Source organism: Natrix helvetica (assembly GCF_964273705.1).
Source record: "Natrix helvetica genome assembly, chromosome: 1".
Classification (NCBI taxonomy): Eukaryota; Metazoa; Chordata; class Lepidosauria; order Squamata; family Natricidae; genus Natrix; species Natrix helvetica.
In genome coordinates this window covers 250,089,078-250,111,090 of record NC_138548.1, presented here as the reverse complement: position 1 = coordinate 250,111,090, position 22,013 = coordinate 250,089,078, and the positions used below count along the sequence as shown (strand labels likewise).

The window sequence follows — 22,013 nt, the reverse complement described above, 5'->3', positions numbered from 1 at the left end:
GGTGTCCCATGGAAAAAGATGTTTTTAGTTTCTATATTCGTGGTCCCTTTGGGAGTTTAGCATTTTTCACAGCTTCAACTTTATTCCCTAGTTTCCAGAAAGAAATGTCAATCATTCAACCTGATGCAAATTACTGGTTCAAAAATGTGATCAGATTTGGGCTGCCACAAAATCAGGGCCATCACTAGACGACAGCAAAATATTAGAATTATATGTATCTTTTAACTGCTTTCATGGGATCATCTGTGCAGCCCAGATCTGGTCCCCTGGTTCAATCAGCTGTGGTGAAAAAAAGCATCTGACCCATCACAGATTGATTACCTGGTCAAATAACGAGATCAGTAATTGATTGCTCAAAGTATAATCACCAAGCTTGTCTTAGAGCAAACAATGTTTTGAAGATGCGACTATGCTGAAACAAAAAGGACACACTAAAAGAGCTCAGATAATACATTTTTCTTTCCTTTATGTGTGTACACTCCTCAAAAAGCAGAAATAAGAGAGAGAAATAATTTCTCTAATAAGAGAAATTAGAAAGCACAGGTCTGGCACATGTTCTAGGACAGACAGACAACTCTGAAACTTACAGAATAGGTGAGCCTCAACTCCAGGGGGGAAAAAACCCAAGAGGATTTTTTTTGAGAAACTTGAAATGCCCAAAGAGCAACAAATTGGTCAACAAAGAACTACTTTTTTTTTCCATTGGAGACCTTCATACATTGCTACTCTTATCTCAAGCTCCATGACCTTCACAGGACAGGACAGGATGTAATGGAGCGACTCTCCATCATCTATTTCTTGCTGGCTTATCTCTGATGAACCCTACTTGAGGCACTTCAGTTGAAGCCCCCACCACCACCCCAGGTTCATTCAGTCAGCTTCAAGTTGGTGGGAAAAGGAAGAACTGCTCCCAAAGAATGTAAAAACTGAACAGGTCTTTTCTTCTTTCATGTAAGTGGTTCATTGCTTGAGAGGAATGAATAGTACATTGAATAGTGTTTAGATAGTGATCTATGCTTTGTATAACTAGTCAATAGGCAATGTTCAGCATTTTGGACCAGCTGAAGGATCCCAACACATTTCAAAAGGGACTTCAGACAGAACATAGTGGAGGAGGTTTGTTTTTTGGGTTCTTCACATAAGTTTCCTGGAGATTTCTGTATTTCCACTCTGGAAACCTAGGAAGGTTCTTATCTTGTTATCTTATCTTGGTAATCACAATGAACATAAAAATCACTTACGAAACATTGTCATGAACTGTTTAGGATGGAGGTTCCAATAGCCCCAGTTTGTTCGATATCCATGCAGAGTGGCATATTCCTCATGATTGTATGCAGGTTCAGTCCCAAAAGTATCGATTACTCGAACACGGCATCTGTGTAAGGGAATAAGGGGGGGGGGGGGAAACGACCCCATAATAGTGACATCTTTGAAAGTCATGTTTTCTACTGCTTAAGTGGAAGAGTCCTATTATGGGATTTGGGAATCCTGTAATCTCCAATGACTAGTTACAAACTTATTGCGCCAGGGACCTCTTTATTTGTTTGCTTGTTTCTTAGATGTATATCCTGCTTTTTGTTCAAAGGCTGAACTTACTATTCCTGCTTTTCATTGGTCCTCACAATAGCAACCAATAGGTGGCAGAAAGAAAGTGGTGCAAACACACCTGGTCAATTTCCATGGTTGAAGAGTACTCCAAACCTGGGTTTCTCCGATGCCAATCTAGCCTCTTAACCACTATAACATACTAGCTCAACATTAGACTTGTGTCCAAGAATATCCTTACTAGTCGGGCATTGAGGAAATGGATTGTTGGAAACAGAAGAATGCACACCCAGTGCTCTGCACAACTTCTCTTAGCACAAAGCAGAACCAACAGCCCTTAGACTTATATAGCACTTCACAGTGCTTTACAGCTTTCTCTAAAGAGTTTACAGAGTCAGCATGATGCCCCCAACAATCTGGGGCATTTTACCCACCTCAGAAGGATGGAAGGCCAAGTCAACCTTGAGCTGGTCAGGATTGAACTTCTGGTAGTGGGCATTTTAACTATTGTATCACCTCAGCTCTCTTCCTTTCCATTTCAGACGATGTATGTATCCCATACCCAAGTTAGTTTTGGACCTGAGTTTAATGCTCTTTCAGAAAAACGTTAGTCTGTGTGTCATCAGCCCAAAAGACAAATTATATGTAATGAGCACTTCTGTTCAGTGGTGGGATTCAGCCGTTCGCACCTATTTGGGAGAACCGGTTGTTAACTTTCTAAGCAGTTCGGAGAACCGGTTGTTGGAAGAAACCTCCTTTTGTTTTTTCCCCACTTTCCAGGGCTAATCTGTAAGGAAGGCAGGAAGGAAACATTCTGGTGTTGTTTCTAGCCTAATTTTTATTGCCCTGCTTACAGAAACTGTCTTTCCAGTTAACCCTTATTACATTGTAACAGCTAAGCGAAGCAGCCATCGATGTGAGTAACGTTGAGTTGGCCATGTTCACCCAGTCACATGACCACCAAGCCACGCCTACCCAGATGGTCATTAGGGCAGAGAACCAGTTGAATCCCACCACTGCTTCTGTTCCATTGATTTGTCACTCAGGATTGGTTTGGTTTGGTTTATTTGGATTTATATGCCGCCCTTCTCCAAAAGGACTCAGGGCGGCATACAACATTAAAAAACACACATCCCAAAAGTTAAAAAAGATTAAATCCATATCCAAAAAAGCAAACCAAATTTAAAAAAAACCAATACATTTAAAATAAGTTAAAATTAAAATTAACAGGCCAGGCCGGCTTGCTGGAAAAGCCAACTTTTTAGGGCGTGTCGGAAGGACCGGAGGTCAGGAATTATGCGAAGCTCCGGGGGGAGCTCATTCCAGAGGGAAGGCTGGATACTTGAAAGATGGCTAAATCCTGTGTCTTAGGCACCCACTTACACTCACTCCACCTCACCAACTGTTACAGAGAGCCGTTAGGTTCAGCCATCAGAGTAGTACATGTCATGCCCACATACTTTTTTTCCATTGATTCAATGAATCATGAAGGAATGAATGGGATCTGTTCTTGAAGATAGCTAAAAGTCTCTTTTTCTTGAGAAACCATATTCATGAATGTTAATAGGAGAAGCCAATATTGTTATGTAACAACCAGATTATGAGACCAGCATTGGCTTGTTTTTGGGTGCAATTCAAGGAGATGGTTGCAATATTTAAAATCGCCTTTCATCCTTCCAAGATGGGTAAAATGAGGATGCAGATTGTTGGGGGCAATATGCTGGCTCTGTAAATTGCTTAGAGAAGGCTGTAAAAGCACTGTGAAGTGGTATATAAGTCTAAGTGCTATGGCTATTACAATAATACAATACAATAGTAGAGTTGGAAGGGACCTTGGAGGTCTTCTAGTCCAACCCCCTGCCTAGGCAGGAAACCCTATACCGTTCCAGACAAATAGCTATCCGACATCTTCTTAAAGACTTCCAGTGTTGGGGCATTCACAACTTCTGGAGGCAAGCTGTTCCACTGATTAATTGTTCTCACTGTCAGGAAATTTCTCCTCAGTTCTAAGTTGCTTCTCTCCTTGATTAGTTTCCACCCATTGCTTCTTGTTCTACCCTCAGGTGCTTTGGAGAATAGTTTGACTCCCTCTTCTTTGTGGCAACCTCTGAGATATTGGAATAATGCTATCATGTCTCCCCTAGTCCTTCTTTCTCTTAAGCTAAACATACCCAGTTCCTGCAACCGTTCTTCATATGTTTTAGTCTCCAGTCCCCTAATCATCTTTGTTGCTCTTCTCTGCACTCTTTCTAGAGTCTCCACATCTTTTTTACATCGTGGCGACCAGAACTGAATGCAGTATTCCAAGTGTGGCCTTACCAAGGCATTATAAAGTGGTATTAACACTTCACGTGATCTTGATTCTATCCCTCTGTTGATGCAGCCTAGAACTGTGTTGGCTTTTTTGGCAGCTGCTGCACACTGCTGGCTCATATTTAAATGGTTGTCCACTAGGACTCCAAGATCCCTTTCACAGTTACTACTACTGAGTAAGGTATCACCTATACTGTACCTGTGCATTCCGTTTTTGTTGCCTAAATGTAGAACCTTACTCTTTTCACCATTGAATTTCAAACAAATTATTGTTTGGGGCCTGGTTATCCACCAGACAAGTTCACTCTGAACAGAATCCATTTGCCTGAGATATTCTACCCAGAAGGATTACTGACAGTCCTCACCAACCATAAGTGGCAATGAGAGGAAACCTGGAGGTTAGCATTTTCTGAGATCTCCCCTTCTGTGAAAAGCCCCACCATTAGCTCTAAAGATCTCTCCCCCCCCCCCATCATTCCTGGTGCTCAGAAAGCCACTCAAAACTTGGGTTTTCCAACATGAATTAGAAATAAGCATCTGTGACGTGTAAGCTGGTATAAAATAGCCCAAATGCTTTACGATTATGGGATGGAATTGTTACAGTTTGAATGATTATGTTACATTTTGATGTTTTTGGTATGTGCCTATTGTATTATTGATAGATATTTTGTATTTTGCAGTTTGAGGACTGCTTAGAATTGAGCTAATGGAACTAGCAACAAACAAATGTTAATGCAGACAAAGGAGAAGCTCTAAGACTCTCTTTTCCTTGAGAAACCATATTCATGAATTTTAAAAAATGTGCTTTTAAAACAGAGCTTGCAAAATGCAGAATAACATGCAGCAAAGACAATAGGAGCCACTAGACTTCATGGAGCTTTTACTATTAAACTTGCCACTCCATTAATCTACAGCCAACTCCATGTGTATCTTGCATTTAAAGCTTGTGCAGTGAACAATATCGGTCTGTAAACAGCCTCTGCAACCACATATTTCTTCAGAGAAGGAAGACAGCTGTTGGATCAAAAGAAAGTGTAAAGCAGGGGAGAGAAAAGATCTCAAGCAATAACACCCCCCCCAAAAAAAAAGCACAAAGACCCTCTCACCACAAATCTGGATAGGTGACAGATTTCAGTTCCCATGGAAGTACGTTACAAATCAAAATGTTATATTAAAAATTATGTGCAATGGATGCTAGTTTGAATCACGGAACCTAGCCTGCCTTATCTCTGTGTATGTACTGACAGTGTATCTATGTGTTTTTCTTCAATCTTCTCAATCTACTTCATAACTACATAGCCTCTAGTCCCCTAGAGTAATATTGTGTCCTCCCAAACACCCTTAGAATGGATGAGAATTGTTTTGTCCCATTTAGGGAACTTTAAGGTAAATTTAAGGATCATTATTAGTGTCTTTCTCCATTAAAATTCACCACTCAACCTCTCCCTCTAAACACAAAGTGAGCCAAGAACTTGATTCTACCCATTCTACTGATCTTTTAATTCATTCACTCAATAGCCCAGGTACTGGATAGGGCACCCCTTCCTCTTACAATTAAATCACTGTGTTTTAAAATAAGTCTAAAAAACCAATTTCATTTGTAGTTGCACAAGAATTCTGTTTTCTCTATCTGTACATTGTGGTTTTTGTTTCTATTTGCCAATCAAAGATGGGTGTATAATGTTAATAGTACAAAAAGAGTCGTTCTGGAAGCATGCAACCACCAATATGCATAGAAGAGAAAAAAGAGATGGAGTCTTCTCATTGTATTCACCCTTCTTCTGGGCTCCCCCTTGCATGGAATATCTATGGATGAGCCTTTCCACTGCATGCTATAGTGACTCTGTAGACTGCACAGGCACTGGAGGGGAGGAGCTTACTTTCTTGTCCCTCCCCAATCCTCACACACCTTTGGGTATTCTCAAGCCAATCAATAGAGCTTGGGATTGGGAGAGGAAGAGAGCAAGATCTGAAAATACAGCAAATACGAAACAAGCATCAGGGTCCCAACTCTGCTCTTTTAGTCAACCGAAACACATAAAGAAAATTTATTTATAATAAAAGTCATAACATGATCTGATATTTTTGAACAAAAACTAAAAAGGATAGCGGAGGTGGCAAGTGGGAGAAGAATAAAATACTATCAGTGCTAAAATGACATCACATAATTTTGCTAGCAAATGATCTGGCAAGAGACAGAGGGTTGGGTCATTTTGCTTTGTTTTCCTCTACTTTTAATAGTGGTGGAAAGGGGGGAAAATAAAGATGACTTTGTCCCTTTAACAGCCACTTTTTCTTTCATTTGTGATGTTTATAGAATACATTTACAGAAGGCTGATCCATTAGTTCCCCCTGCTCTCTTCAGACACTGAACACCCAAACTCTTCCCTCCTCCCTTGAAAGCCTGTGGTAGATGATGATGATGGTGGTGATAACTTCTCTTATGAGAACAATATATAACTTTGTTCTTTGCTCTTTTGCTCATTGTAAGCACAACATAATATGTGACAATGGCAGCTGGAAAACAGAATGGAGGGATATTGAGGGTGCAATTGACCAGCTGTCACAGTCATGGAGATAATCAAGGTTTGGAAATGGAAGTGTAAATCTTAAGGATGTGGTGGAAATGTACTTCTCCCTGCTTGAAAGGAGAAAGAAAGGCTAAATGTTCAAGTGATTTTCAGCTTCGGTCCCATTCGAAATTTGGAATAACTGCATATTATAGTGATGTCCAGGTACAGCAGGGAATAGTGCAATCCATTTTGCTCCTTTGAAAAAGCAAACAACAACGAAACCCATTTATTAAGAGAAAACCCATTGAAAGAAAATCACTCTACCCTCTATTCTGAGACGTGTCAAATATTGGCTACAGATTTCAAGGGAATTGGTACTCTAGGCAGAAAAAATGGAATTTAAAGATTCAGCATGGTGAGTACCATCCAGCAATATTAGCAGGGAATGCTGCATGTATAAATAAGGCTGGTAATCGAGTCAACATTTTGTGGCCTTCTTCCCTAAAAGTACATGAAAATATCAACTGCCCAAAAGCCATGATGGTCAACAAAGTCTAAAATGGGACTGTCTGATGGTAACCAAACCACCTGGAAGATTCAGGATGACAAAACACCATGTATACGTTGTGCCCTGCACAAGGGCATTTCATGATACAGGGCTTCCTGCTTGAGCATGGGGTCTCCAAGGTCTCTTCCAGTTCTATTATTCTGTAATCTGTACCTAGAACAGGGGTGTCCAAATTTAGGAGCTTTAATTCCCCATGCTGGCTGGGGAATTCTGGGAGTTGAAGTCCACAAGTCTTAAAGTTCCCAAATTTGGACACTCCTGACCTAGAAGGACACCAGTTGCTTCCAAAGCCACGTAGCAACATTTTATAGAAAGAGGCCATCTGTGAAACTGAAGGGGTGCAATATTTTGAATATTTAAAATATTTAAATATTTAAAATATTTAAATATTTTTAAAATGTGGGGTTTTTTTGGAGGGGATGCTAAGTGGAATTCTGCACACGGGTGCTTTGTATGTCAGCCATGACCCTGGAAAGACTACAAATTGGTGTGTAAGAGGAATAAATCAGGGGTGAAATCCTCCTGGTTCAGCTCGGTTTGGCTGAACCAGCAGGGACAATTGGCATCAGTTCTCTGAACCGGTGGCAAAAATCCCTGGTGGCCCCACCTGGTTGCCCTGTCACCACCCACCTAGTCGCCCTGTCACCGCTCACCTCTTCCGGCTGCTTGACCCACCCACTCAATCCGAACGTTTCTTCCTCTGTTCACAGCAGAGCTACTGCAGCCTGTCTCTTTAAGATAGTCCCCAGGAGGGAGGGCTGTGAGTCAACCATAAAGGGAGCAGCAGCTCTGCTGTCAATGGACTCATACACATTTTTTCCTACCTGGTTTTGTGGGCGTGGCTTGGTGGTGGTGGTGTCCTGTGACTGAGTGGGTGTGGCCATGAGTGACATTGAGTTGACCACACCCACTCAGTCACAGGACCCCACCACCAAGCCACACCCACAGAACCGATAGTAAAAAAAATTGAATTTCACTACTGGAATAAATGGCAATGGGTCAAAAGGAAGAAATCAAAGGAGGGAAAAAAATTGATATGTTCTGTGTCTGTGAAATTAAGAAAAGGGGGATGATGTAACAGATTGAAATGAAGATAGTGTGGTTAGTGACTTTAAGCATGGACTATCTATATTTATGATTATAGGGATTTAATGCAGTTTCATTCAAAAATTGGTTTTCAGTAATTTAACAAAAGGGGTATACTATAAATTTTACAGTGCATTTATTTCTTTATTATTTATTATGACATTTATTTGCTGCCCAGCTTGTATCCAACGACTCTGGGTGGCTTACAACACATTACATTACAACTTCACAGAATTGAAAATGTAATCATGACTACATTCTTAGAAGAAATGCCCATACATATTCTAGTTACATACATTTTCCATATCAATCCCAGAACTCCTGCTTTAAAAAAAAATCCCTTCTCTACTTAAATTAGCAAGGAGGATGCTGATCTTATTTCTACAGGAAAAGGTTTCCACACTAGTAAACTTGTACATCTGTCAGCCAGCTCTGTCATTATCCCTTCTCCCAGATATGTTGCAAGAGGGTCAGGAGATGGGAGCAAATAGCCCCAGTTCTTACCTGTATTTTTTAAAGGAGAGGCCCATATGCTGCTTCATCTGCTGCAGTCCATGGTAGTCGGTATAAATGAGATCAAAGGGCAAAGGAACCATCAAGGGACAATTACCTCGACCAGGTGGCACACCTAAGTTACTGGAGAAAATAAAGGGATGAGTTGTATTTGTGCACAGAGGAAAAGAAATAGGACAATCTGTTCAGAAGAATTAACGCTGTGAAACCATTTACTATTCTACATAGGCGGGGTTCACACAACCCAGTTAAAATAGGTTTGTTTGTGATTCAATAAGTTATACAGGAGCCCAGCCACTGACTGACCATATCGTGTGAACCAAACCACAACATTAAACTGTGATACTGATAGTGATTTCATTAATAAAAATTCTGGGTTGGAGGTGTTATATGAAGTGAAATAAGTAAGGGAAAGGTTCTAAGCTGAACCATCAATCTCCAAGAAAGAACCAACAAGCCCACAGTGCCTGAAAGCCTTAATTCAAATCATGTTCACTGGAAATTCAGTGGGGCTGTCTCCCAATTAATTGCTTATATGGTTGTAGCCAGATTTATTGCCTAAGGGTGTGTTTTCAGAGAGTAGGTCACAGGCTCCCCGGGGTGCATAAGGCAATGAATGAGGGTCACCCATAATGCATCTCCGTGCACGATGTATACAAAACAAGGTAAGGATTGCAGAACTCTCAATCTTCTATGTGGTTTTTTAAAACTCTTTTTAGAGGATGAGGAATTCTGCACTAGACTTCTCTGCAAAACCTTATCAGACCTGATTCTGTGCAGTGGGGACTATGAAGGAGAAGAGAGGAGGAAGGCAGGGAAAAAAGATGGGGCCTGTGATTTCAGTGAAACTGAATTGGCAGAGAAAGTGCCAAAAAGAATTGACAGTCTGCCCATGTTTTGCAAATTGTAGCATTTTAAGTGAACCTAATTTAAGGTAAAGGAGCACATTTTTAATTTTTTCTTCCCCCCCCCACCCCCTCCTGACTTCCAGATTTCAGAAAGAGTTTGCCATATGGGAGAATAAGAAAGATCATGCTTCCTATTAGAATATAATGGGAATATATGGGAACATAATATAGAATATGTTTTTACATTTTATTGGGTTTGGTTTGATTTTATGTATGGCTCTAGCATTGTTTTATATGATACGTTAAAAAAATGATTAAATGTGGTATATATTTATTTCTTGCCTAGCCCTAACTTACATTCACTTCTCCATCCATAATCAACATAGTATTAGGGAGGTAGCCTAAGAACTATGGTTATTCTCTGCCAAGCAGTATGAATTTTTTTTTTTATGTAGCTATGTTGCTGTGTCCCAAATGAATGAAAACTATTATGTCTGGAAGAATTGACTTGCTGGTATTAGAAATTACCAGGACAGTATTAAAACGTATATTACTATGTAACATATCTCTGTGGCTAGTGGTTTCCAGGTGGACACCAGGGCAACACATTGCCCTGAGGTTCTGGACATCACCCATAAAATTGCAACATCGAAGAATACTGCCAGCCTTGTCACACAGAACATCTTAAGTGGCATCCAAGTGGGAAGAGACTGCAAACAGAAATTGCCCACATGTAATACTATGGTGGCAATTTTAATTGAGATGCAACTGCAGCAATCTAGCGGGAAGGAGATCTACAACCTAAATGGTTCCAAATTATTGCACCTGTATTGTTCTGGTGTGAATATCTACTACAAGCAATAGGATTCACAGCTGATAATGGATAAAACAACTCAACAACATCCTTTGAAGCAGTCTGGACTGTATTGCCATTTTAAACCTGCAAAGGAACCTTATCTTGTGTATATTCTACTACACTTGTCTGATTTCTTGATAGTGTGTGGGAGATAACTGTGCTGGCTTACATGCTTGTGATAGGTTTGACACTATTTGCTTTTTGTTTTTTTTATAGAGGGCTTTTCTATGGCTTTGGTTTGAATTAGGGAGGCAGCCTTTAGAAAAGGGTATTCCTGGAAAACTTGCTCCAAAAATAAAACTGACAGATCCCTTAATTCAATGAATTCATACTAATTCCTATCATTGTGCCCTAATGCACCAAAAAGATATGCAATGAAGACAAAACAGAGAATTTTTTTCATACTGAACTACAAAACCCTCAAAAGAGACTTCCTCATCTTGGCGGGTGATCTAAATGCCCAGATTAATAAACTGTGGTTTGCCTGGAAGTAATTGTGAGCACATTTGGGTCTGGTAGCATGAGCAAAAATGGCTTGGATTGCTCTGCATCATTAAACTCACTGGTCATTTGCAACATTTTATTCTAGCCAAGCCCAATTATCAATTAACTTGATATTCACAAGCACTAAGCGGTGCTTCTACATTCTATGTTTCTATTCCTGATCAGCCAACACTTTAGGTCTGCTGCTAATGATGTCCAGGTGTTGAAAGGTGCAGAAGGGTCTGATCACCACCTGGTTTGATGCAGGATTAAACTGACATTGAAAGCTATATCACCCTGCCATCTTAACTCCTGTTGAACTTGCTACCACTTCAGTGGTGGGTTTCAAATTTTTTGGGAACCTCTTCTGTAGGTGTGACCTGCTTTGTGGGAGTGGCTTGCCGGCCAGGTGACCAAGTGGGAGTGGCTTGGCAATCATGTGACTGGGTGGGCATGGCCAACTTGTAAAATGTGTTGAAACTCACTTAACACGCTCTTGCTTAGCAACCAAAATGTTGGCTCAGAAACTCTGGCATTTGAAGCACGCAAGTCTTAAAGCTGTCAATTTACAAGACCCTTGCATCCCTAACCCTTTAGAAACCCTCCCCCAGGGACGTTCAAACTTGACAGCTTTAAGACTTTAAGGTTTAGACTGGACTCTTAGAGGTGGGTGGGGCGATTGGTGAGCCAGCCAATCAGTGAGCGGCGGGTGGGGCAAGCGTGGTGTGGACAGGCGGGGGGGGGAGGGAGTTGGAACCGGTTGTAAACGGCACAGTAGATTTGTGGAACCTCTTCTATAGTAGAGGTTAGAACTGGCAGGAACCCACCCCTGCACCACTTCAACACCATGAAGCATTTCAGATAGCACTGTATAATAGATCTGAGGTCCTGCTCCCAGATCAAGGTGATGACAATGCGGAGGAGCAGTGGTTTGAAATCGGGGACACCGTCAACACACCAAGAGAAATTATCTGCCATTGTGGGGAGAAAGGTTGCACTTAAAATCAGACGACTGGTGACACCATGGACTTGAAGTGAAGAAAAAATGTGGCTAATCTTGCAAATCCAACAAAGGCCAAAAAAAAAAAAAAAAAACCAAACCCCTGACAAAACAAATCTGCTAAAAAAAAAACTGGAATTGAGAAGGAGCCTTATGTGGATAACATAGCTGCAGAGGTGCTGGCAACAGCTGGGCACTGTGACCAAGAGACATTCTTTTCAACTTGGAAAATATTATCAGGAAAGGCCAGTGGTTTCAGGTGAGCATTTGCAATGCAACTCGGTGAGTTGCTAAAACAACAGCCAGAAAATTCTACAATGCCACAAACTGTATTTTGATTTAGACTTAAAATGTGACCCATCAGCTGTGTTAGATTGGGGACTAGTTGATCCAGAACCATCCTCTAATATTGCCTGTGAATCTGAGCCAAATAAAACAGAGAACAATGCAATATTCAACTGCTTAAAAATGGCAAAGCTGCAGGACCTGAGCAAGTCCCCTTGGAAACAATGAAGGCAGATTGGCCTGCAGTACTTCACAGACTATTCTCAACCGTATGGAAAGAACAGGTCCTTCTTGACTGCAAAACTCATATGGTGCTCATGTTTGAAAAGAGTAATAAATACAATATGAAAATTAACATGGAATCAGTCCTCTTTTAACAGTTGGAAAGATTCCTTTGCAGATTGTCAGAATATAAATATATAGCCACTCCTTGTTTAGAGGTTATCTTCCATAACAACTATTCACAAATACAATAGTATTTGTTTTTTAAAAAACTCATTTTCCAATCCATGCACACACTTAAAACCAAATGTTGTGTGCCTGACAACAATGCACACTGGAGTGAAAGTAATAATGGCATAAGTCCAAGAGAACTTTATCTGAATGAAACGGGAACAACCAATGATCTTTGCAGTCTCTCTCTCTCTCTCTCTCTCTCTCTCTCTCTCTCTCTCTCTCTCTCTCTCTCTCTCTCTCTCTCTCTCTCTCTCTCTCTCTCTCTCTCTCTCTCTCTCTCTCTCACACACACACACACACACACACACACACACACTGTTTACTCGTAATTTCACATTCTGACCACTAAACAAGGAGAGGTATAACCAACGTAAGAATCCTCAACCCGGAAAAAGCAATCTGGCGTTAGACCAAGGCATGACTGTGTGGACCAGATTTTGACTGTCAGGCAAGTATTTGAAGTGTGTGTTTGCTATGGAAAACAAACTACTGCTATGTTTACAGGATTCAAGAGTGTCTTTGGCAGTATCCATTAGGACTCTAGAAAGTTAATATGGCATCTGGCATACCCAGCAAACACATCTGATTCTTTCTGAGCTTGGTTGTTTGCTTGCAGATGTTTCATTAGCAATCTAGGTGACATCATCAGCGCCAGTGAGATTGTGTTTGCTCATTTATATAAAGTAACCTGTCCTGCCAGTGTTCAGCTGTGGTTTTCCCCTTGGTCATTCTTTGATTAGGATATAGTTTTCTGCTTGATTATTTGTCTGGTGTTAATTCTTGTTTATCTGGGTGTTGGCTGCCAAAGAGGATATACTTGCATCTTTTTATTTTCTTCTTTGCTTATTTTATTGTGTCTTTCAAATGGTGTGTAAATGTGGTTTATCTCTATGTGCCTACTGATGGCTAATGGGTCTGAGTTCCAAGATTCCAGGAATTCCCTATCGGTTTTGGATTTAGTTTGGTCCACTATCCTCACAGTGTTCCTATTGAGTCTATGATTGAGTCTGTATTCATGGATGTGCTCTGCTGGTCTTCTGCTTTGTCTTTGTCTGTCTGTGCTACATAGTGGTTTGTTACAATACTTTACGCTGTATGTGGTAGATGGCTCCTGTTGTTTTTTTTTATTCTTGGGATGCTGGGTCTTTTGGCTTACTTAAGATATTTTAGAGGGCCTTCATTGGTTACCTAGTTTAGTTGTTAACTTTCATTGGTTATCTAGTTTAGTTATTAACTTTCATTGGTTACCTAGTTTAGTTGTTAACTTTCATTGGTTATCTAGTTTAGTTCCCTGTAGTCAGATAGCAAAATGCCTGCAAGGCAAAAACTAAGCTCTGATAGCACTAAGGATTCCACAGTTTAAACCTGAGCTACTTACATTCTCTTCTATTGAAACCCTTCTGGATCACAGCTGCCTTTCATGACAGCGCTCCTTGGAATGTTACAGAGCATGCTGACAAAGCTTGCTCCTTAACAGTCAAAACAGGAGTATGTGCATTACTTTTCAGTATGGTGATAGATTGGATAATGGTAAAAAGCATCCTTGGCATACAGCAGTTTAATATGGCACAGGTGAGCTGGACTTTGCAGAAACAACATATACTGATGGTATTGTTTTCACAGAGGGATCAGAACAGGAACTATTAGATGTCATAAGCAAAGCAGCAGAGAGCTCGGGATATGAATAAATACAACAACAACAAAAGACCCATACCATGTCACTTGATGGCAACAAATTAACCTTGCCCCTTGAGGTGTGTCAATAGAGCATGTGCATGAGTTAAAGTACCTAGGCTCTTTCATCTCTGCATCAATGACTACGGTACCCACTAATGCTGCTGCACAAATTGGTAGTGCTCAAGGGGCTTTTTCTAGCTTACAGTGGGCTTCTAAAAGCAGAAAAACATCAGTGGGAAAATAAAGATGAAATGCAGCCATCATGCCAGCCTTGCTCTATGAAGAGGAAACCTGGATGACGGATAGGAAACATGGACAATGCAACTGAGGACCCAACAAAACCTTGCTCCTTAACAATCGAAGCAGGAGTAAGACAAACATGTGCATCACCACCACTGTTGTTCAGTGTGGAGATAGATGGGATAATGGGGAAAAGCATCCTTGGCATACAGGAGTTTAATGCGGCACAGATGAGCTGAAATCCACAGAAGTTCATGGTCGGGAGCAGAATGGGGACACTTGACAAACATTGCTTCCTTCTCACATTCCATTTGGTTGTTTATGAGACTTTTATATAACCTTTCAACCAGGAGGTCAAGGCGCCATGTTCGGCATACATTCTTCCTGTTTCGTGCCATGTACATTCTTTCTATTTCCCCTCATCAATAAAGTGGAAGCTGGGCTCAGAAAGAGTAGTTGGCCCCCAGTCTCCAGGGAGTTTCAGTGGCTGAAAACAAATTAGGACCCGATTGTCCCATTTCCTAGTCCAATCCCTTGCCCACTACACCACAGTGGCTGTTGCTTTGTATATTCCCCAAGAGACCTTCCTCACACTATCCCTGAGCTACTCTCGGTTTCTCCTTTCCTTGCCATACAGGCAGTGATGGGATTCAAAACATTTTACTACAGGTTATGTGGGCGTAGCTTGGTGGGCGTGGCATGGAAAGGATACTGCAAAATCCCTATTCTCTCCCGATCAGCTGGGACTTGGGAAGCAGAGAATAGATGGGGGCAGGGCCAGTCAGAGGTGGTTCTCTGAACTACACACAATTTCCGCTAGTGGTTCTCCAGAACTGGTCAGAACCTTCTGAATACCACCTCTGCATACAGGTATTGCTCCTTTACAGAAAGCAGGAAGGAACATATTTTCCAGTTCATAGAAATGGTTATTATATCATCTTGGGAAGGCAACCATACTTAAAGGACAGTTTTACCTGAAATTTTGAAATGCTATTGTCTTGGCAATGCTTCTTATTGCTATGTGCTGAAAATATACTCCTAGTCTCCTAATTTGTTATTTCCATTTCACTGAAACTTCAGGGTAAAAAAATGCTCTGAAATTAAGCTCAATCTCTAAAGGCTCAAGCCATTCTCTGGGCTGAAACTAGGAAACACTTAGAAGAAAACTAATGAAGGAAAGAACCACAATACATTGCAAAATAATGGGGAAAAGGTCCTTGCCTGTATGAAAGTCTTAACTGGTGATAAGTGGTTGCAGTTGCTTCATTGCTCTTGTCACAAAGAATAAACGGCCCAGCACCAGGTAAAACACCAAAGGCTGGCAAGTGACTAAGACATGTTACTTATAGGCAATTTTATGCTAAGTGGCTGGCTGGCAACACAATATGAGCAGAAGGTCTCAGACAGACACTTAAAAGTAAAGACATGGTGTAAACCAGCACAAAAGGCCTTGGGCGACTATTATAGAGGAACAACTTTCTAAAGGTTTGCTGGTGCTTTTTAAATAGCCGTGAATACAATACCACAGGAAAGAAAGGAGGGACATACTTGAGAGGCAAAAGGCTCCTGTGAATCAGAGCAGCACTCAGAGGAGAACAAAGGTATGAGAATTGCAAGGCCTGCCCATATTGTGTTTCTGGCCTTGCAGGTTCAAGAACTGCATAGTCCTGCTGGACTTAGAAGAACACTGTTATCAATGTCTTTAATGGTTTTTATCACTACTATCAACTGTAGTCCAATGTTGGAAGTAGTCCATGTTTTGGAACAGGGGTGAGTTCTGCCTGCTGCTATTGCCAGCTTGCTCAGGGATGCGCTGTGCAGACGTGTGTGCTATGCACCCATGCACAGTACTAAAAAATGCTTTTGCATATGTGCAGAAGCAAAAAACAAGATGGCGGCGCGTATGGCAGTGCCGAAAGAACCAGTTTGGGAGCATGACAGGCCGAGTTGCTACCTACTCGGCCAAACCGGAACCTGTAGGAACCTACCTCTGTTTAGAATCACTAGGGAACAGACAGCTCAGTGAGATTGTACAATGATTGGGGTTCATTTCTAAAATGCATTGTGGAATATGTGGGTTCATGATAGGACAGAAAAGAAAGAACTGGGGAAAAATCACAAAATACAGAAAACTACAAATGAAAATAGAATGCAAGATCCAATCTCAGCTGGTCAATGGGCCCAGGGGTTTAATCTTCTGAGCTTGTGCAGAAGCCTATCCTCTGGGAACTTCTCTCTAGCAGAGTGTGAGGATGGGCTCCAGCACGAGTCCAAAAGCCCTAGAAAACAGAAACTCTGGTTCCAGTTACTTACCCAGATTGGATCCTGCAACACATATTTGCATATTCTGTTTCTGTTTCTGTTTATTTGGATTTATATGCCGCCCTTCTCCAAAAGGACTCAGGGTGGCATACAACATTAAAAAAACACACATCCCAAAGTTAAAAAAATTATATACATATCCAAAAAAACAACCGAATTTAAAAGACAATACATTTAAAATAAGTTAAAATTAACAGGCCAGGCCGGCTTGCTGGAAAAGCCAACTTTTTAGGGCGCATCGGAAGGACCGGAGGTCAGGGATTATGCGAAGCTCCGGGGGCAGCTCATTCCAGAGGGAAGGCGCTCCCACAGAGAAGGCTCTCCCCCTGGGGGTCGCTAGCTGACACTGTCTGGCCGACGGCACCCTGAAGAGGCCAACTCTGTGGGAACGGACTTAGTTACCTGCGGGATCGCATCCTGCCCCATACATCCCTACGACCAATCTGCTCACACAGAGAGGGACTTCTCCGGGTGCCGTCCGCTAAACAGTGTCGGGGGGCGACACCCAGGAGCAGGGCCTTCTCTGTGATGGGCCCAGCCCTGTGGAATGACCTCCCCCTTGACATCAGGACTACTTCCGATCTCCGCTCCTTCCGTGTAAAGCTCAAGACCCACCTCTTTCAATTATCTGGCCTGGCTCAGCCGTAGTTTATCCTATTTGTCCTGACAGTCCTTTTTAAATTTGTAATTTTACTATGGGGTATTTTAAATGGCTAATTTTATTATTACTATCACGATGTATTTAACTGTTACCTCCTCCGTGTATGTATATGTATGTGTGCATGTATATGTTTATATGTATTATGTATGTTTTTTATTGTACGCCGCCGAGTCCCTTGTGGAGAGGGAGCGGCTAACAAATTAAATTATTATTATTATTATTATTATTATTATTATTATTATTATTATTATTATTATATGTATATTTGTCTTCATTCATAAAAATAGAATGACGGTGGCAAAAGAAAGATAGTACCAATAGAGATAGGCACCTCGGGTGCAATCCCAAAACAACTGGAGCATCACATGAGCACTATTGGCATGGAATCCCCATTTGATCAGTCAAAATACCCATCAGTCAATTTCAAAAGGCAGCTTTACTTGAAACTGCTTACACCTTGTGATGATACCTTTAACACCATGAAACCACACCTGCCTATCCCAGGTCCTTGGGAAGGACTCAGTAGGTGGATAAAAATGCCAAATGCAGTCTAAAAATCTGGCTGAGTATGCATTATTATGATTATGCATCATAATAATAAAGTATTTTCACTTCGCTTCTAAATGGCACCTCCAGGCTAGACTCCTGAAGTAGGCAGGTCCAAAACAAAGACATGGGTTGTGTACAGACAAAAACCCAATACAGCACGCTGGACTTTGACTGAATTTAATTATGCAATTTCAATTAGAGCTCTACACACCATATTCTCTTTCATGGTATGCGAAACACAGAAAGGGAGTAAGAAACTGTGAGCCAAAGCCTTTAAATGTATCATTTCTGTTTCTTCAATAGAATAGGATCAAAAAAAGCCCAACTGTATCATCCGATTTAAAATCATTAAAAAGTTGGTTGCTAAGGGAAGAACCAACCTTCCACGCGATGCAGCTAAAATTTAAACTGAAGTATGTGAGACGAAGCACGGATAAAAGCATCCCTTCACAAACAATTCTACTCGGTGCAAAAAATAAATGTGGTGGACTTGTAGGGAATACCTACAAGTACCTATGGAATCCTATTTTTAAACAAACCCACAGCAGATGACACCAATTTCTTGCTCTTTGGACATTGCTTTTAGCCTTTCATTCATGATTAAACCTATACCTTCACTTCTCTGCATATATTTATCAATTCCACTCCATAGTATCGTACAATCATGGAATGTAAGTAGGGGTGGATTCCGGCAGGCACTACTGTTCGTTCGCTCGTTGGTGCGCTTTACGTGCGCATTGTAGTGCAATAAAAATTGTTCTGCACATGCACTGAAGCTAAAAACAAGATGTCAGCGCCTACAGCGCCACCCAGAAAACCAGTTTGGGAGCGTGGCAGGCCTGGGTCGCTGCCTGTTCCAGCAATCCAGGTCGCCAAACCACTACCAGTTCAGCCGAAGCGGTCCGAACCTGTAGGAACCCACCCCTGAATGTAAGATTTAGAAGGAATCTTGGAGGTCACGTAGCCATCTCATTGTCCACTTTAGGAATCCATATCTCCAACAGCTGGCAATGCAGTCGTTCAACCTTCAGTGAAGGAGAGTCAATCTTCTCCAGACATAATGTGTTGCATTGTTGAACAATTCTTACCATTTGGATTTTTTCCAGATGTTTAATTTTTGATTTAAACCTATTGTATCTTGTTCTGTCTTCTGGAACAATTTTGAACACTTCTGCTCCATCTTCTTGTTGACAGCTCTTCAGATAGTTGAAGACAATCACCAGGTTTACCTGCAGTCTTTCCTCTTCAGGATAAACACATCCAGTGCCTCCAACCATTCCTTGCAAAATTTCCTAGCCCTTTATCATTTTGGCTACTGTCCTTTGGACAATTTATCAATATTCTTCCTAAAAAATCCTTGACCTGGAAACAGTATCCTAGATGTGGTCTGCCCAAGGCAGAATAAACAGGAACAGTTATTTTGTCTGATTTTGTCATTATATTCTAGGATTGCATATACCATTTTTGGAGCTGCATCAGACTATGTGTTTAAGTTCAGTTATTGATCTACCAAGATACTGAGATCTTTTTTGTCTATTCTATTGCCCAGTGTGATCAATTCCATTCTGTACTTGATTTTTCCAACAATTGTAGAACTTTGCATTTATATTCAGTGAAATTCGTCATTCTTGTTACCATTCATTGTTTCTGCTCACCGGGATCCTCAAATTTAACCACAGTACTGTCTTCTTAACCAATTTTTCTCAACCTCAGCAACTTCAAGATGGCTAGACTTAAACTTCAGAATTACCCAGTTTACCTATCTTACATGTGCTAAGATTGAGAAACAATTGTCTGTGATTTTACTATCTCTCCATCTAGGTCTTATTTGGAAAAAAAACCCGTACAATATTCTTAAATCTTACATCCAAGTTATTTATAAATATGTTGAAGTACAAGGTCTAGAATGGAGCCTGCAACTCAACACTTCCTCCCAGCTTGATGCTAACCTATTAACATATACCCACGGGCATATGTTTGACAGGAAAGAGTAAATAAAACACCACATATGCCCCCAGGTTTTTCAAGGCCTAGTACTTCGCACTGTACTCCCTTGCACTGTCTTCAAGGCTGTGTTGAGTTATATCATTTGTTCTCATGTGGTTAAGAAGGAAGGGATATTTGTCAGTAGATTTGAAGACTATTGGGAGTTGCATCCTGAATCTGTGTCAAGATTTCCTTGTAGCAATATATCTAGAGCCAGAGAGAGAAAGAGAGAGAGACATATATATATATATATATATGAGTAGTGAGGAAGCTCACTACTCCCTCTTTCTGTCCTTTGGCTCATCACAGAAGTTATTTATCAGTACAAATACAACACAAATATTTAAAAAAGGCAACATTAAAAATAAAAATATGGTTTTCTGTCTGCATGATCTTCTGTGATGAGCCAAAGGACAGAAAGAGGGAGTAGTGAGCTTCCTCCCATATTTAGGCATACCAGGGGTTGTAACACAAATACATACCTATTTCCCTGGCTCAACTGATAAGGAGGAGAGCCTGTGGCTTAGTGGCTAAGACTCCTGCCTAGTATATAATACAGCCCAGGTTCAAATCCCAGTAAGGGTATGGCTAGCTGATGAGAGCTAATTAGCTCGAAATAGATCTATACTAGTCTCCCTTTATTTATTTATCAGTACAAATACAACACACATATTAAAAAAGGCAACATTAAAAATAGAAAATATGGTTTTCTGCCTGCATGGTCTTCTGTGATGAGCTGAAGGACAGAAAGAGGGAGTAGTGAGCTTCCTCCCATATTTAGGCATACCAGGGGTTGTAACACACATACATACATACATATGTAAAATTGAGATTGTCAATTGTCAGAAACACCCCCACAACATGAATAAACGTGATGATACCTCCCACCTACCAGACATCTGGAAACCAGCCCTAGTCAACAAAAGGGGCCCATCCACCACCCAGGCCTTTACAACATAAAACAACAATGGACACACAGCCAGCACCAATCAGCACCAATCTACCAATCATATACAACCACACAACCAATCATTCCACTTACTGAAAAAAAGCCAGCACTCCACACACCCCCACCAAGATTTATAGAAAGATTGCAGTTCTGACCATGCTTTAAGGCCAAAACCCAGCCTGAAGATGGCGAGTGAGGCCTCACCAAAACGTTGCCAAGAAAATCTCAATCTTACATGGGAAAAGACCCGACTACAACAAGACCAGCATACCTACACCCGTGAAAATCTATGAAAACATGTATGTATGTATGTATGTATGTATGTATGTGTATGTATATATATACATACATACATAAATACTAGAAAAACATTTACTAGAAAAGTTATATATATAGGAGCAAAATCAGCATTTTATTAGTCTCTAATAGTATATCTCTAAAACTGAGAGGGGCACAGTGGCTCAGTGGTGTGTCGATCAGAAAAGTAAGCAGTTCAGCAGTTTGAATCCTTAGCACCGCGTAACGGAGTGAGCTCCTGTTACTTGCCCCAGCTTCTGCCAACCTAGCAGTTCGAAAACATATAAAATGCAAATAGAAAAATAGGAACCACCTTCGGTGGGAAGGTAACAGTGTTCTGTGCATCTTCGGCGTTTAGTCATGACCATGGAGACGTCTTTGGACAGCACTAGCTCTTCGGCTTTGAAACGGAGATGAGCACCGCCCCCTAGAGTCGGGAACAACTAGCATATATTGTGAGGGGAACTGTTACCATTACCATTATAAAACTGACATTTAAAAAAATAGTCACAAAAATGTTAAGATGAAGCTTGCAAAGCATTTTGCAAACTATATGTGCTAGATGAACAAACACCCTGTTCAAAAAAATATAATTTCCTTTGGAAATCTATTTTCTTTTCTATTGTTAATTTCCAAGTTTAGCCTGCTGGCAGATTTTATAAGAACCTGTTGTATGTTAATTCCAATATACGAATGACTCAAGAAAAAAACAAACCGTGGGGATTTTCTGCACTGGCTACAAATTACAGCCTACCATTGCAATCTGCATTTCCCATCAAAGCAAAAGCCAACTTGTTGGCTAATTCAAAATCAGTACATTTTCATGTCGCATGTTGCCTGAACCATATTATTTGGTGAACTAGGTT

General features: G+C 40.9%; 1 protein-coding gene across 3 annotated transcripts in view; it reads right to left on the bottom strand.

Annotated features, from left to right (window-relative positions):
- Nucleotides 1-22,013, bottom strand: part of MGAT5B (alpha-1,6-mannosylglycoprotein 6-beta-N-acetylglucosaminyltransferase B) — a 260,022-nt gene that overhangs the window by 45,801 nt on the left and 192,208 nt on the right. For 2 of the 3 annotated variants that reach the window (XM_081934842.1, XM_081934844.1), the window contains 3 exons: nt 8,530-8,661; nt 5,768-5,827; nt 1,242-1,375 (listed from right to left, as the gene is read on the bottom strand). In XM_081934842.1, coding sequence (XP_081790968.1) covers nt 1,242-1,375; nt 5,768-5,827; nt 8,530-8,661 — 326 coding nt within the window. The remainder of the gene's footprint in view (nt 1-1,241; nt 1,376-5,767; nt 5,828-8,529; nt 8,662-22,013) is intronic. The other variant, XM_081934843.1, reaches the window with a different exon arrangement.